Below are 12625 nucleotides of genomic sequence, written 5' to 3' on the forward strand. Positions count from 1 at the left end.
AGGGGTATTCTCTGTATGTGTGAAACCATTTGGATAGCATGGGGGTCTCTTCAGGTCCATCCGTTATCACTGATAAGGCTCTTTTTTTGGTGGGGGCATGATGCAAGGCAGGTGTTGGACTGGGAAAGTCAAAAGGTACACTGTGGGTTACAGATCTGGGGAGGCTCCAGAATAGCATGGTCCTTAGGCACGACCTAGGACAAATCAAGACCTTCCTTTGCTTTGTGATATAACTCACATTCTGCAGGTATATTTCTTATGCCATTGGCTCTTCCTCTCAAGTTCCTAGTATTCCCTGTAGTTCCTGGCCTGGTCGAGCTTAGAACTCGCTGAGCTTCATACCTATCTTTCCTCTCTCTCCTCTCCTTTGGAATACAGTGATGGAGGTGTATGTATCTGTCTGTGTATGTTGGTAGGAGCGTAGAGGATGTGTGAAAGGCAGTAATCTAGAGAGGACATCTGTCTTTCCTGACAATGAAGGAGATCCAAGGAAAATTGAAGAGAGATGCACAAGTATACTTTGGGTTGTCCTACAGTGCTTTGAGATCCAGGGGCCATTGGGATGTGAGCAAGCACTATGTCTCCTAGAGTTGCACTAATGGACTTTAGTGCTAAGTCACTGCTAGGGTAGCAGGAGCAACTAAATGTATAGGGAGAAGGAAAGGAGGGAGAAAGTGGGATGAAAAATATGGGTTCTGTGGAGCTTGTTTTATGAAGGATAATGAGGGAAAGTCCAGGTCCAGGAAGCATGAGCATCATGTCCTTCTGAAATGTTTCCCACATCTAGTTAGAGAGAAATTGCTACCTCTAGCTTATTATCAAACCCAGGGTCAACTTATGAGTCCCCCAGAACCTACCCCTTTTCTGGAGTGGGGCTTTCTTGGGGTTGCCGAATTGAGATGCCTGGACCCTTCTAAAAGGCTGCTTTGCTCATCGTCCACCCATTCCAGGCTTCACCACCTAGGCAGAGGGCCCTGAGGGCTTCATTTTGTGATTGTGAATGGTATAGCCCAACCCCTCTCTTCTTCCATGGTTTAGTTTCTCTTCCTTCCATATAGCCTTTGTCTCAAAGTTTCAAGGGATGGGTAGAAAGCCCTGTGGTGAGTGGGGTGTGAAAAGCAGACCTTGGCCACAAAAGCCAGAAGCAGAAGGCAATTGATAGGGAAAGAGAAAGAAAACAGTTAGTTTTTATGATTTGCCCATTTTGTGCCTGGCTCTGTTAGGTGGGACTTGAGAGTATAAGGTGAACTAGGAGAGTGGAAAACAGGGTTTCTTAGGAAACTAAGAAGAAGGCTGGAGGGAGTTAAAGGCTAACATGGATGGAACCCAGCTCATTGTGGGTGCTTCCTCCAGGACAGCCAGGACAACTTGTTTATGGCTAGGTCACAAAGGACTATTTCTAACTCTGGGGCATATTCACTCCAAAGTACTCTGTGAGACTGGCTTGAGCCTAGTTATGCCAGAACAAGAGAAGCTGCATCCAGGAGCTAGAGCCACTCCCTACTCTTGACCTGTCATCCCCTAGCCTCCCGAGTTGGCTCCACCCCAGACCACTAGAAAGGGTCAGACAGCTGTTCCAACTATTCCTGTAGGTGGACCTCAGCATGGAAACAATGTAGAACTGTGGAAAGCCCAGAAGACTCTGTGGGAGATAAATGAGGATGAGAACAGAACTCTTTTTGGTAAAAGTGAAGTGTTTTCCCTAAGTGCTGAGGGGTGGGAACCCAGCTCAGGAATGTTAACCTTTTCCCAGGCAAGTCTGCTAGAGTTGGAGAAGAGCAGCCACTTCCAGGAGGGGCTCTGCCCTTTGGTCAGTGACTTATGGGAAAGGGTTTTCCTGGGCTCCACCAAGCATCGCATGGGCAGGCACAGGAGCCTCTTTGACACTGGCATCCTGCATGGAGCTGCTAGGTTCCATTGCCCCCTCCCTCTCCTGAACAGGTCCAAAGGGAAGTCCAGAGGCCATCCATGTCCTTCTGTCCTCAGGGTACAGTGAGAAATCTCAGTGTTATGACTCTTCCTTCAATCCTCTCTGCCTCACAAAGTCAGGGCATAGCATTCCCATATTTTCACAGTGGGCTCCAATGAATCTTCTGGCCCCTGCACTCATTCAATGATAATTAAATTCAAAGCGATTCTACTGCCTTAGCTTCCTGATCCTGTCATCCCATGACTCTGTCCACAGGTGTGCCACACATATTCATCACTGTCTCTGAGGAAGCTTACTTAGTTACTTAGTTGAGGAGAAGTCTTACCTTTCTCTCAAACTTATCCTCCTGCCAGGCCTTGGGGAAATTGCTTACCAGAGGTTTGTCACCAAAGTGGTCTGATCCTTTCTTCCACCTCAGAGGATGGGTGAACCTGGAGGTGGAGTGAGCCCTTTGTGTCTTCCATGGAAAGGGAAAATAAATCAACAGAAACTACCCTCTGCATGTCCCTCCTAAGCACCATGGAATGTCCAATCCCACTCCTGCTATCCTTGCCAGCCTGAGAGGGCCATCCTGGCCCCGGTGTGGAGGGCCCAGTTGGGAGCCGGAATTCCCCAGGAACAAAGCTCTGATTCAACAGCCAGGCCCTGACATAGCCGCCCCCTCTAGATTCCTGGGGGGTCAATAAACAAACAGGGTGACAGCCCCCGCCTCCTGGCCTGGCTCAGTTCTTCCTGCCTCCCTGAGCAGGCTTGCTCAGAGCTCATCAGGACTCTGCCTGTCTGTGGTCTGGATTCCTGCTGAAGGATAATCATGGAGCTGCCTGATCTGGCCGTAGACTCCCAAGGCAGCACAGGTAGGGTCAGCTCTGGAACCACAGGGTGGCTGAGTCCTAAGCATGGTCCCCAGAGCTTGGCAACTCCCTCACTTTGCTTTCATGGTGTGGTTGTGAGCTGTGGTTTTAATGAGATGATTGATTTTCTAGATTGCCTGGAGAGTTTGTGTGAGGAGGAAGTATGATTTGAAGGGAGGGGAGATTACAGGAGTCTCAGCCTCTAGCAGAGCCAGTTTCTTTCCACAGGAAGGCAAGAAGGTAGACAGGCAGACCTGTGGGTCTCCACCTGGGGTGGAGCAGCCCAAACTGAGATTTCCTGCTCCAATTTCCTTTTCCTCCACCCATCCTGATTTCTGACTGGACGGACCTGGGACCATGCAGTAGCTACTTTCTTAAAGGCTATTTGACATAACCACCCTTCCCCAAAACCCCACAATAACCTAATACACAATAACCTAATACCAGTACATGGAAGAGCAAGTGATGGACTATGAACCAGAGTTCCCAGGGCTAGAACTTAGCAAGCTCCATGGCTTGTCCTCTTGGCTGCTGACTCTGGGTCAAAGTCCTTTGGAGATCAGGATTCAGATTGCTGCCTGAGCCTTTTCTTAGTTCATGTTCATGTTCTGACCAGTGCTCTTCAGGATGATTTCCAACCTTTCTGACTGGTGGAATGTACAGGTGGGAAAATGAAGAGACCACATAAAGGCTTAGGTCCATTTGGGAAGTAGAATATCTGCTACTGATAGCTCTTTCTGGCTATTCTGCTCCCTTTCTGAATCTTTATGGGCTTATGCCTCAGCTTTATTTTCTAGAAGGTCAGTTAAACTGTGGGACCCTGAAATATGAGCCTATGGCTCAGTTTGAATGCTGTGGTTGTCAGCATTTGGACAATTCCAACCAGCTTCTTACTTAATGCAAAAGTACTTCCAGAATCCCATCTGGGCAGTGGTCCTGGAAGAATTTACAATAAGCAGAGTAGTAATGGTGGGTGTAGTGGCACATACCTATAATCCCAGCGGCTCAGGAGGCTGAGGCAGGAGGATTGCGAGTTCAAAGCCAGCCTCAGCAAAAGCAAGGCGCTAAGCAACTCAGTGAGCTGTGTCTCTAAATAAAATACAAAATAGGACTGGGGATGTGGCTCAGTGGTCAAGTGTTTCTGAGTTCATTCCCTGATACCCACACCCCCCAAAAAAGAAAGAAAATAAAAGAAGAGTAATAATAATAGTAGTCAACATTTCTATGGACTGACCTGTACCAAGAGAAAGCCTTGCAATGAATAGGGTCACAGACTCTTTTTGTATCTCATCCCCTGAACACACTCACAGAAAATAGGATTTCTGAACCCTGGGACCAGCCCTTCTCTCCCTTTGTTCACTCTTGTTCCACCGTTGGCTAGGCATAGATCAGGGCATGGCACGCTCCAGGGATCAAAGGATGTCTGTGTTTCTGTCCAGGTTAGAGCTGCTGTCACCTCCCCTGCACCTTCTCAGGATGGTGCCAGGGTTCCCTGCCTAAGTCCAAAGCTGTTGAATGGGTCTGTTGGTGCCGTCGACCCTCTGGAACCATCAGCCATGAATCTGTGTTGGAATGAAATAAAAAAGAAGTCTCACAACCTCCGGTAAGGCCTGACCCCTAGAAACAGGTATCCTGGCTATGACAGCATTGGGCTTCTTTAGCTGCTGCAACTTGTCATTCTCCTCTTAAGCCTGTGTCCCCTCCTTTTCTCAGCCTTACTATCCACTTCTCCCCATCTTTCTCTGGCACTGGGAAAAGAACGCTGAGTTAGAATTTAGGACATTTAAACTTAAGCCTCAATTTTAAGTAGTTGTGTCACTTTGGATAAGTTATTTGAGTTCTCAGAATATTAGCTTCTACTTGCTTTTTGTTTTGTTTTAAGGGAAAAAAAAACAAGTGAAGGAATAATACCTGTCCTCACTACCTCAATGTTGTCACGAGAATTCAAAAAAGATTTGAAATGCTTTCTAAACTTAAATGTCCTGATGTGTACATGAAGGAAATGATTCCCTCCTCCTCCTCTTCCTCTCATAGCTGTCCTCTATCTTGGTGGGTCTCATGTTTGTTTCCCTCTTTTTATTCCCTCTATTCCCATCCATTAGTTTTTCAGCCTAGCTAGGGGAAACTTAGTAAGAGCCTGGAGACAATTTCTGTGTGTCATTCTCTTTCCCCTACTGCTCTGTGTGTGCCTGACATTTTTCCTCTCCACCCCCTATCATCAAAGCCCAAATTCCTGGCTCCTGGTGGGCTCTGGTGAGGGTAAGGCAATGTGGAGAAGTTGAAAGAATGCAGGCCCTGGAGTCAGATAAATCTGGGTTCGAATCATAGCACTGCCAGTGACTTAACTATGTGACCTTGGCAAACTACTTAACCTCTCTTGACAACACTGGTGCCTACCCCATAAGGTTGTTGTGAGAATTAATTGAATCAATGATTTAGGTAAAGGGTTGGCCCAGGTTAAGGAAGCAGTGCATAAAGATGTTATTGCCAGCTAAGGGAAATTGGCTCAATGGCTGCACTCAACCTTGCCTGGCCTCCAACTTTCTACCACTGGGACCTCAGCTCATGTTTAATTTGTGGGGGAAAGGGGAGGCAGACAGAGATGATTATATGGTACACATTTTTTCTTCCATATCTTATGCCTTTAGCCAATACTCTTTGTCATCCTTTGGGTCCCTCAGGCTGCTTATATTTGTATGCATCCTTGCACATATGTGTGCCCCTGATCAGTCATCCACCTTGCCCTTTCCACTTTCCACATCTTCTCTTGCTTAGAAGGCAGGCTTAGAGCAGGCTTTATGTGATTTGGATTCTTCTAGGGCGAGAGGGGAACAGCTGTCATCCCTAATGCCTCTGTTCAGTTTTCTTCCCTTCCCAGCCTGATGCTGGGCATTCAACTGAAGTAACTGATATTTTAAAAAATGATTTAAGCTATTTGAATTTGGGTTATCTGACTACCTGTGGTTTGACCCATTGGTTTCAGTACTGTGATCCATTTGGAGGGACCTTAGGAGCTTCTGTGGATGGGTAGGAGGGAGGGATTTGGGCCCCCTTCCACTTCAGCTAGAGCAGATATTCTTGAATCTGTTTTATGTATTAAAGTTCCACATAAATGTTCGTTTGAGAATAAATGTTTTACCACTTAAAAAGAAGATTTAACAACCCTGGTCTTACCCATTGTGTTCAGTGCTCGCCTAGAGGCCTTCTCAGACCACAGTGGAAAGCTTCAGCTCCCTCTACAAGAAATTATTGACTGGCTCAGCCAAAAGGATGAGGAGTTATCAGCTCAGCTGCCCCTACAAGGGGATGTGGCCCTGGTGCAACAGGAGAAGGAGACACATGCGGTAGGTTAGAATCTTGGAGGCCATGGTGTATAGCCTCTCAACACGGGAGGAGTCCCTTCCATAATACACTGATAGACAGGCACCCAGCTCTGCTTAGACACCCAAAGCAACAGGAGGCTGTATGTAGTCCTAGTAGTCTGTGGATAGTACATCACAGACTAAATCTTTCTGTCGTATTTAAAATCCTGCCTTGATTTTTAATAGGGACAAGGGGGAAATGGACACAATATGATGTCAGGTGAAAATGCACAGAATACAAAACTATATTCAGATGAATCTCAATTGTATGAAAATGTATGTAGATATGTATGCATTTATACATATTTATATCTTGACATTGGAGGGAACTATATTAAATGTTAATAATGGTTAACTCTAGGTGATGAAATTGGAATTAATTTTAATTTTTATTGATTATAATTTTCTAAAATTTTAAATATTTCTGTGATATATATTGCTTCTATAATCAGAAAATAACAATATTTCTTAAAAATGAAAATAGAATGGAATATAATACAACAGGAAAATAAGCTGTAACTGCATGGCATAACATGGATGAAACTTACAGATAGTATCTTAAGTGAAAAGCAGCCAAATATGAAAAGAAAACATATTCTATTATTCTACTTATATAAAGTTTAAAAATAAGCAAACTAATTGGAGATTAGTCAGGATCATGGCCACCTTTTAGGGGGAAGGATGAGATAGTAACTGGAGGGGGCCACCAGGGTGTTCTGTGGGATGCTGGTAGAGTTCTGTTTTCTGATCTCTATACTGGTTGCACAGATGGAATCACTCTAAGGAAATTCATCAACCTATATACTTCTGACTTTGTACTCCATGTTTCACAAAAATTAAAAATTGAATATAACTCCTATCATGTTTTTTTATTCCTAAAAGTCTCTTCAAGGGGACTTTCTGAATCTGAATAACAAGATAAATAAGATCCCCACATTTCTCTTTATCCTGTGGCATAGCCAGACTCATTTCATATTAAATGGAACCTCAGGTGTTAGAGTTATTCTTCTGCCTATAGGGAGGAACTTCTTTTGGTCTGGGTGACTCAAAAGTATTTGGTAATGCCAAGGGTTCAAGTTACACTGACAAGAAGAAAGATTATTAATTGCAGAATGGAATTTAAAGTGATTGAAAGACTTTCCTTTCCTGTTGACCACATTGCTAAACTTCACAGGCCTTTATGGAAGAAGTCAAGTCTCGGGGCCCCTATATTTACTCCGTACTGGAGTCAGCTCAGGCCTTCCTGTCCCAGCACCCATTTGAAGAATTAGAGGAGTCTCATTCTGAGAGCAAAGGTGAGTGGTTGGTCTTCTGCTCTATTCCCTTCTTTTTGAGCTATATACCACTAAACAAACACCTTCCTGCCCTACCAAACCCATTTTCTTGATTTTTATGTGGGAGGATAGTTTTCTCCTATGAGTTCAAAGTTGGAACGAAGCAGGATTCATATTGTAAGAAAAAGCTGAAAGAGAACAGAACCTGGAACAGGGGTCACCAGCATATGGCCCAACCTGTATGTGGCTCTCTGGAACATCACATATAGCCTTTTAATGAGACATGAAAAAAATTTAAAATACTCTAATCAAACTAACAGTGAATAAAAGTAGCAGTAGGTCCTTTCAAAACATACTGTTTCCCAGCAACTCTGGAGACTGAAGCAGGAGGATCACAAATTCAAGGCTACCCTTGGCAACTTAGTGAGACCTTGTCTCAAAATTAAAAAGTAAATAGGGCTGGGGATATAGCTCAGTGGTGGTAAAGTGTTCCTGGGTTCAATCCCCAGCAATAACAAGCCAACAAACATACTAATTTTTCCAACATTAGAGGGACATGGAGCAATACTCTAATCAACCAGCAACTAAAAACCTTTTTAAAATCTGAAAAGTTAGGCAATGACCTTTGAGAGGAAAATTGAATATAGCTCTTTGAGAACAACCCTGATGACTTCCGGCCCTTTCCCTTGATAGAGAGGGATACTCTCAGTTGTTTATAAGGCAGTAGGGTGGGATCCATGGTGACTAGGTCTGATGCCAAGGGTTGATGGCCCAGCAAGCCCTCTTCTCCAAAAAGGATCCTCAAACCTCTGAGATACGCTGTAAATAGCCTGGAGAGGAGCCTTTACTAATTGAGCCCTTTGTCAGATCCATTCACTCTCTGTTTATTTCTAGCCTCTCAGTAGTAGGGCTGGTACTTAATTTGTTGCCCAATGGGCCACAGATAAGACATGCTTGGAATGGAACCACCATTTGACCCAGCTATCCCACTCCTCGGTTTACACCCAAAGGACTTAAAATCAACATACTACAGAGATGCAGCCACATCAATGTTCATTGCTGCTCAATTCACAATAGCCTGATTATAGAACCAACCTAGATGTCCTTTAATTGATGAATGGATAAAGAAACTGTGGTGTATATATACAATGGAATATTACTCAGCCATAAAGAATAATAAAATTATGGCATTTTCAGGCAGATGGATGAAATTAGAGAATATCATGCTAAGTGAGATAAGCCAATCTCAAAAAACCAAAGGACGAATGATCTCTCTGATAAGCGGATGATGACACATAGTAGGAGGTGGGAGGGGGGCAAGAATGGAGGAAGGAGGGACTGTATAGAGGGAAAAGAGGGGTGGGAGGGGTGGGGGGAAGGCAAAAAAATAACAGAATGAATCAAACACTATTACCCTACATAAATATATGTCTATACAAATGGTATACCTTTATTTCATGTACAAACAGAGAAACAATATGTATCCCATTTGTGTACAATAAAAATAAATTAAAAAAAAAGAGAAAGCAAGACAATTATAGTTAGTCTGGGGTTTTAGGGCTCTGAAGCTTCTTCCAAGGGGAAGTCTAAAGGAGGAAGAGGAGACCTACAATCTTAGGAGTCTATGAAGAAAAGCTGGGCACTTTATACCAACATTGTCTGAACTAGAATTTCATAAAATGCCTCCCTTCTTTGGATATAAGTGGACAGCAGATACTAATGCAAAACCATTCGGGGCCATATGAATAGGACTGAGGAAGATTCACCTACTACATATCCCAAAATATTTTATTACTTACCTAACCCATTTTTTTAAAATATGAAGAAGACTTGATGATATAGTAAGTAGGAAAAACCAAAATTGTCTCTTGACTGGTGGTGGACACATGGACCAACGTGATAAAATTGCATAGAACTAAAATGGGAACTCTAAAAAAAGTTGGTGGACTATGTCAATATCAAAATCCTGGTTGCAATATTATACTATAGTTGTACAAGATGTTGACATTTGGGTAAAGGGGGCATGAAATCTTTGTATGATTTCTTACAACTATCTGGGAATCTATAATAATCTCAAACTAAAGTTTAATTTCAAAAAGAAATTTGAATATGCTAAAGGAACTCAACCATGTAAAATGTGTATTTGTGTGAGTATGAATATATATGTAAACATGTATAAACATATGCACCTATACACACACATTTTACAAAGGGATGTCTGTCTCTGTCTTTTCTTGGGCTGCTCTGGCCTGTTTAGTCTGACCTGACTTCCGTCTACACTTGTAGATACCTCCCCCAGACAACGGATCCAGAATCTAAGCCGCTTTGTATGGAAGCAGGCAACAGTAGCCAGTGAACTATGGGAGAAACTGACAGCCCGCTGTGTGGACCAGCACCGTCATATTGAGCGTACTCTGGAGCAGCTGTTGGAGATCCAAGGGGCGATGGAGGAGTTGAGCACTACTCTGACTCAAGCTGAGGGAGTCCGAGGCACTTGGGAACCCATTGGGGATCTCTTCATTGATTCACTTCCAGAGCACATCCAGGCTATTAAGGTATGCAGGACCTCTCCCCTAATTATAGTCACATCTGAGACCTGATGCTTTTCTGATCCCTGACAATGTTCCTTCTGCTGAGACTCCATTGTTGGCTTGGACACAAATTCTTCTGGTTTACGTTCTAGATTTGGGACTGGTTTGGCTGTAGTTCCCTCTATTTTTATCTTGTTTTTCTACAATGAGCAGAAGATGAGTATGAGGACAGTGGCCACACACACTTAGTCTTGTTGCCCTAATAGGAAAGCACCCAAGTTGTGTTATTGAAAGAAAACCTCTGGGTAAAGAGGAAAGAGTTGAGATCAATGACTCAACTCTCTGTTGTGGCACTTTGGTCCTGCTTCTCCAGCTATTCAAAGAAGAATTTTCCCCCATGAAAGATGGAGTGAAGTTGGTGAATGATCTGGCACACCAGCTTGCCATTTCTGATGTGCACTTGTCAATGGAGAATTCCCGAGCCCTGGAGCAGATCAACATCCGGTGGAAACAGCTACAGGTAGAAAAGCAGCCTGGAGTGAGCCATGGGGAAGCACCTCAGTGTAACTAGGCTTGGGGAAAACTTCTTCAGGCACAAAGGAAATGAAGGGGTATTAAAATAAAACCTACATGGAAAAATAGTAGTGAAGAATGTGTGATCTGGGAACAGGCTTCTTACCTCTGAGCTGCAGGGAATGATTGAACTGAAGATATGAGAGGGGCCTGTCTAGATTTGAGCACTCAGGGTAGACAGGGACAAGGAAAGAATCACTGTGACCTAGAGTTAGGAAGGCTCTTCTCTGCTTGGGAGAGTGGGAGAGGGCTAGGAGTTGGGTGATGATCAAAGGGGCTGCAAACAGAGAAAAGCCAGACTATAAGGAAGTACATGAAGATTTCTGTTGGCACCTGGGGATCCCAAACTGAATAACTAGAATAAATTCACTGCTTTTCTTCCTGTTCTTTCCATAGGTATCAGTTGGTGAGAGGCTTAAGCAGCTCCAGGATGCCCATCGGGACTTTGGACCTGGGTCACAGCACTTCCTCTCTTGTACGTGAGCCAAACTGAACTTCACTTTAGCAGAACCTCAGTTACCTTCCAAGAGAATCTACTTTTTTCTCCCTGGGGACCTGGTGGAGCCTAGGATACTTTGGCATCCATGAAGCAATAAGGATAAAGCAAAGCGGTAGTTAAAAGAACAGGTTATCCAACCAGAGAAACCTGAGTCTGAGTCACTGTACCTCAATTTAGTAGCTGTACAAACTTGAAAAACCTTTCTGAACCTCAATTTTCCCATCTGTAAAAAGAGGGAAAATATTATGGAGCTCATCAGGTCATGGGAATTAAAAGACTTTATTTGTTCAACAGTGTATATTGTGGGTCAGATACTTTTCTAGACACTGGAGCTGCATCCATGAACGAAACAGACGAAAACCTGTGACTTGGACAGCTTACATTCTAGTGAAGAAAGCCATATTACAAACCAATAAGTAAAATATGTATAAGGTCAATTGGTAACAAGTGCTATGGAAAAAAAAGAGCTAGGAAGGCATGGTTAGGGAGTACTTGACTTAAGGGAAAAGGTATTGCAGAAGCCTCACTCAAAGGGTAACAATTGAACAGATGCCTAAAGCAATTGGAAGAATGAACCATGCGGATAGCTGAGGGAAGATACCAGGCAGAAATTTGAGGTTCTTAAAGTAGAGGTGTGCTGAGGAACAGCAAGTAGGCCCATGTGGAATACAGCAAAAAGAGTGGGGAGGCCAGAGCACAGAGGGCCTTGTAGGTGAAAGTAAGAACTTAGGATTTTACTCTGAATAGAATGGAGGTACCTTGGCAGGGTTTGACATGAGTGATGACATGATCTGACTTATGTTTGAACATAGTGTTAAGACTAGGTTTTGTGGGGGCAAGAATGGGATCAGGGAGAACTGTTAGGAAGCACACTGCAGTAATCCAGCTGAGGGATGATGGTCGCCCAGACCAGATGGGTAGCAGTGGATACAGTAAAGATAAACAGAAAGGAAAATTAGATATGTACACAAATCATGAGCATATCTAATCTGGCACATAGTAGGAAATCCATAATCATTAACCATGGTTAGGTTTGTTGCTATTATAAACAGTGACATGCATCTACACCCACAGAGGATTCTTGTACTTAGGGAAACTTAGTGAGCATGTTAGTCATACAAGCTGAGTCTCTCCTAGGAGATCTGGGAGATAAAGACAGGGATGATAGAGGCATGAATTTCCAGAGTTCCTCATGAGAGGCAGGTGGGGTGGGGAAAGGAGAGAAATGGGCAGTGCTATTCCCCTCTGTCCTACAGAATGAGAGACTTGACCTTTTTGTGGAAGGGCTTTAAGCCCCATGAGGAAAATAGGGTCCACTTCATATCCACAGGATCAGTTCAGCTGCCTGCAGCTAAATGGGTATAAGTGGAAGCCTGTTCAGGGAGAAGAATGTCAGGGTAGCCAATGCCATGTATTCCTGTTTGTGCCATAGCCACATTTCTGATGTGTTAGGGCATCAGTGACAACCTTTCCCCCTTTCCCAACATCAGGGAGAGGTGTGTTCATTAGAAGTGTTTGCCTATCCTCAGGGGCTATTAAGAACTGGCAGTGAGAGTCAGAGGTCTCCTTTGGGGCTTGATTACCTTTGGGGAGGGTAGAGCAGGG

At 43.9% G+C, this 12625-nt stretch overlaps 1 protein-coding gene across 4 annotated transcripts in view; it reads left to right on the top strand.

Moving 5' to 3' along the window:
• The window catches only part of Drp2 (dystrophin related protein 2), a 44243-nt gene that overhangs the window by 12604 nt on the left and 19014 nt on the right, over positions 1 to 12625 (top strand). For 3 of the 4 annotated variants that reach the window (XM_047537120.1, XM_047537122.1, XM_047537121.1), the window contains 6 exons: positions 4221 to 4384; positions 5969 to 6125; positions 7318 to 7438; positions 9704 to 9972; positions 10322 to 10468; positions 10918 to 10996. In XM_047537120.1, the coding sequence (XP_047393076.1) occupies positions 4221 to 4384; positions 5969 to 6125; positions 7318 to 7438; positions 9704 to 9972; positions 10322 to 10468; positions 10918 to 10996 (937 nt within the window). Of the gene's footprint in view, positions 1 to 2740; positions 2785 to 4220; positions 4385 to 5968; positions 6126 to 7317; positions 7439 to 9703; positions 9973 to 10321; positions 10469 to 10917; positions 10997 to 12625 lie in introns of those variants that run through there. The other variant, XM_047537123.1, reaches the window with a different exon arrangement.

The sequence above is a fragment of the Sciurus carolinensis genome, chromosome X (genome assembly GCF_902686445.1).
Source record: "Sciurus carolinensis chromosome X, mSciCar1.2, whole genome shotgun sequence".
In the NCBI taxonomy this organism is placed as follows: Eukaryota; Metazoa; Chordata; class Mammalia; order Rodentia; family Sciuridae; genus Sciurus; species Sciurus carolinensis.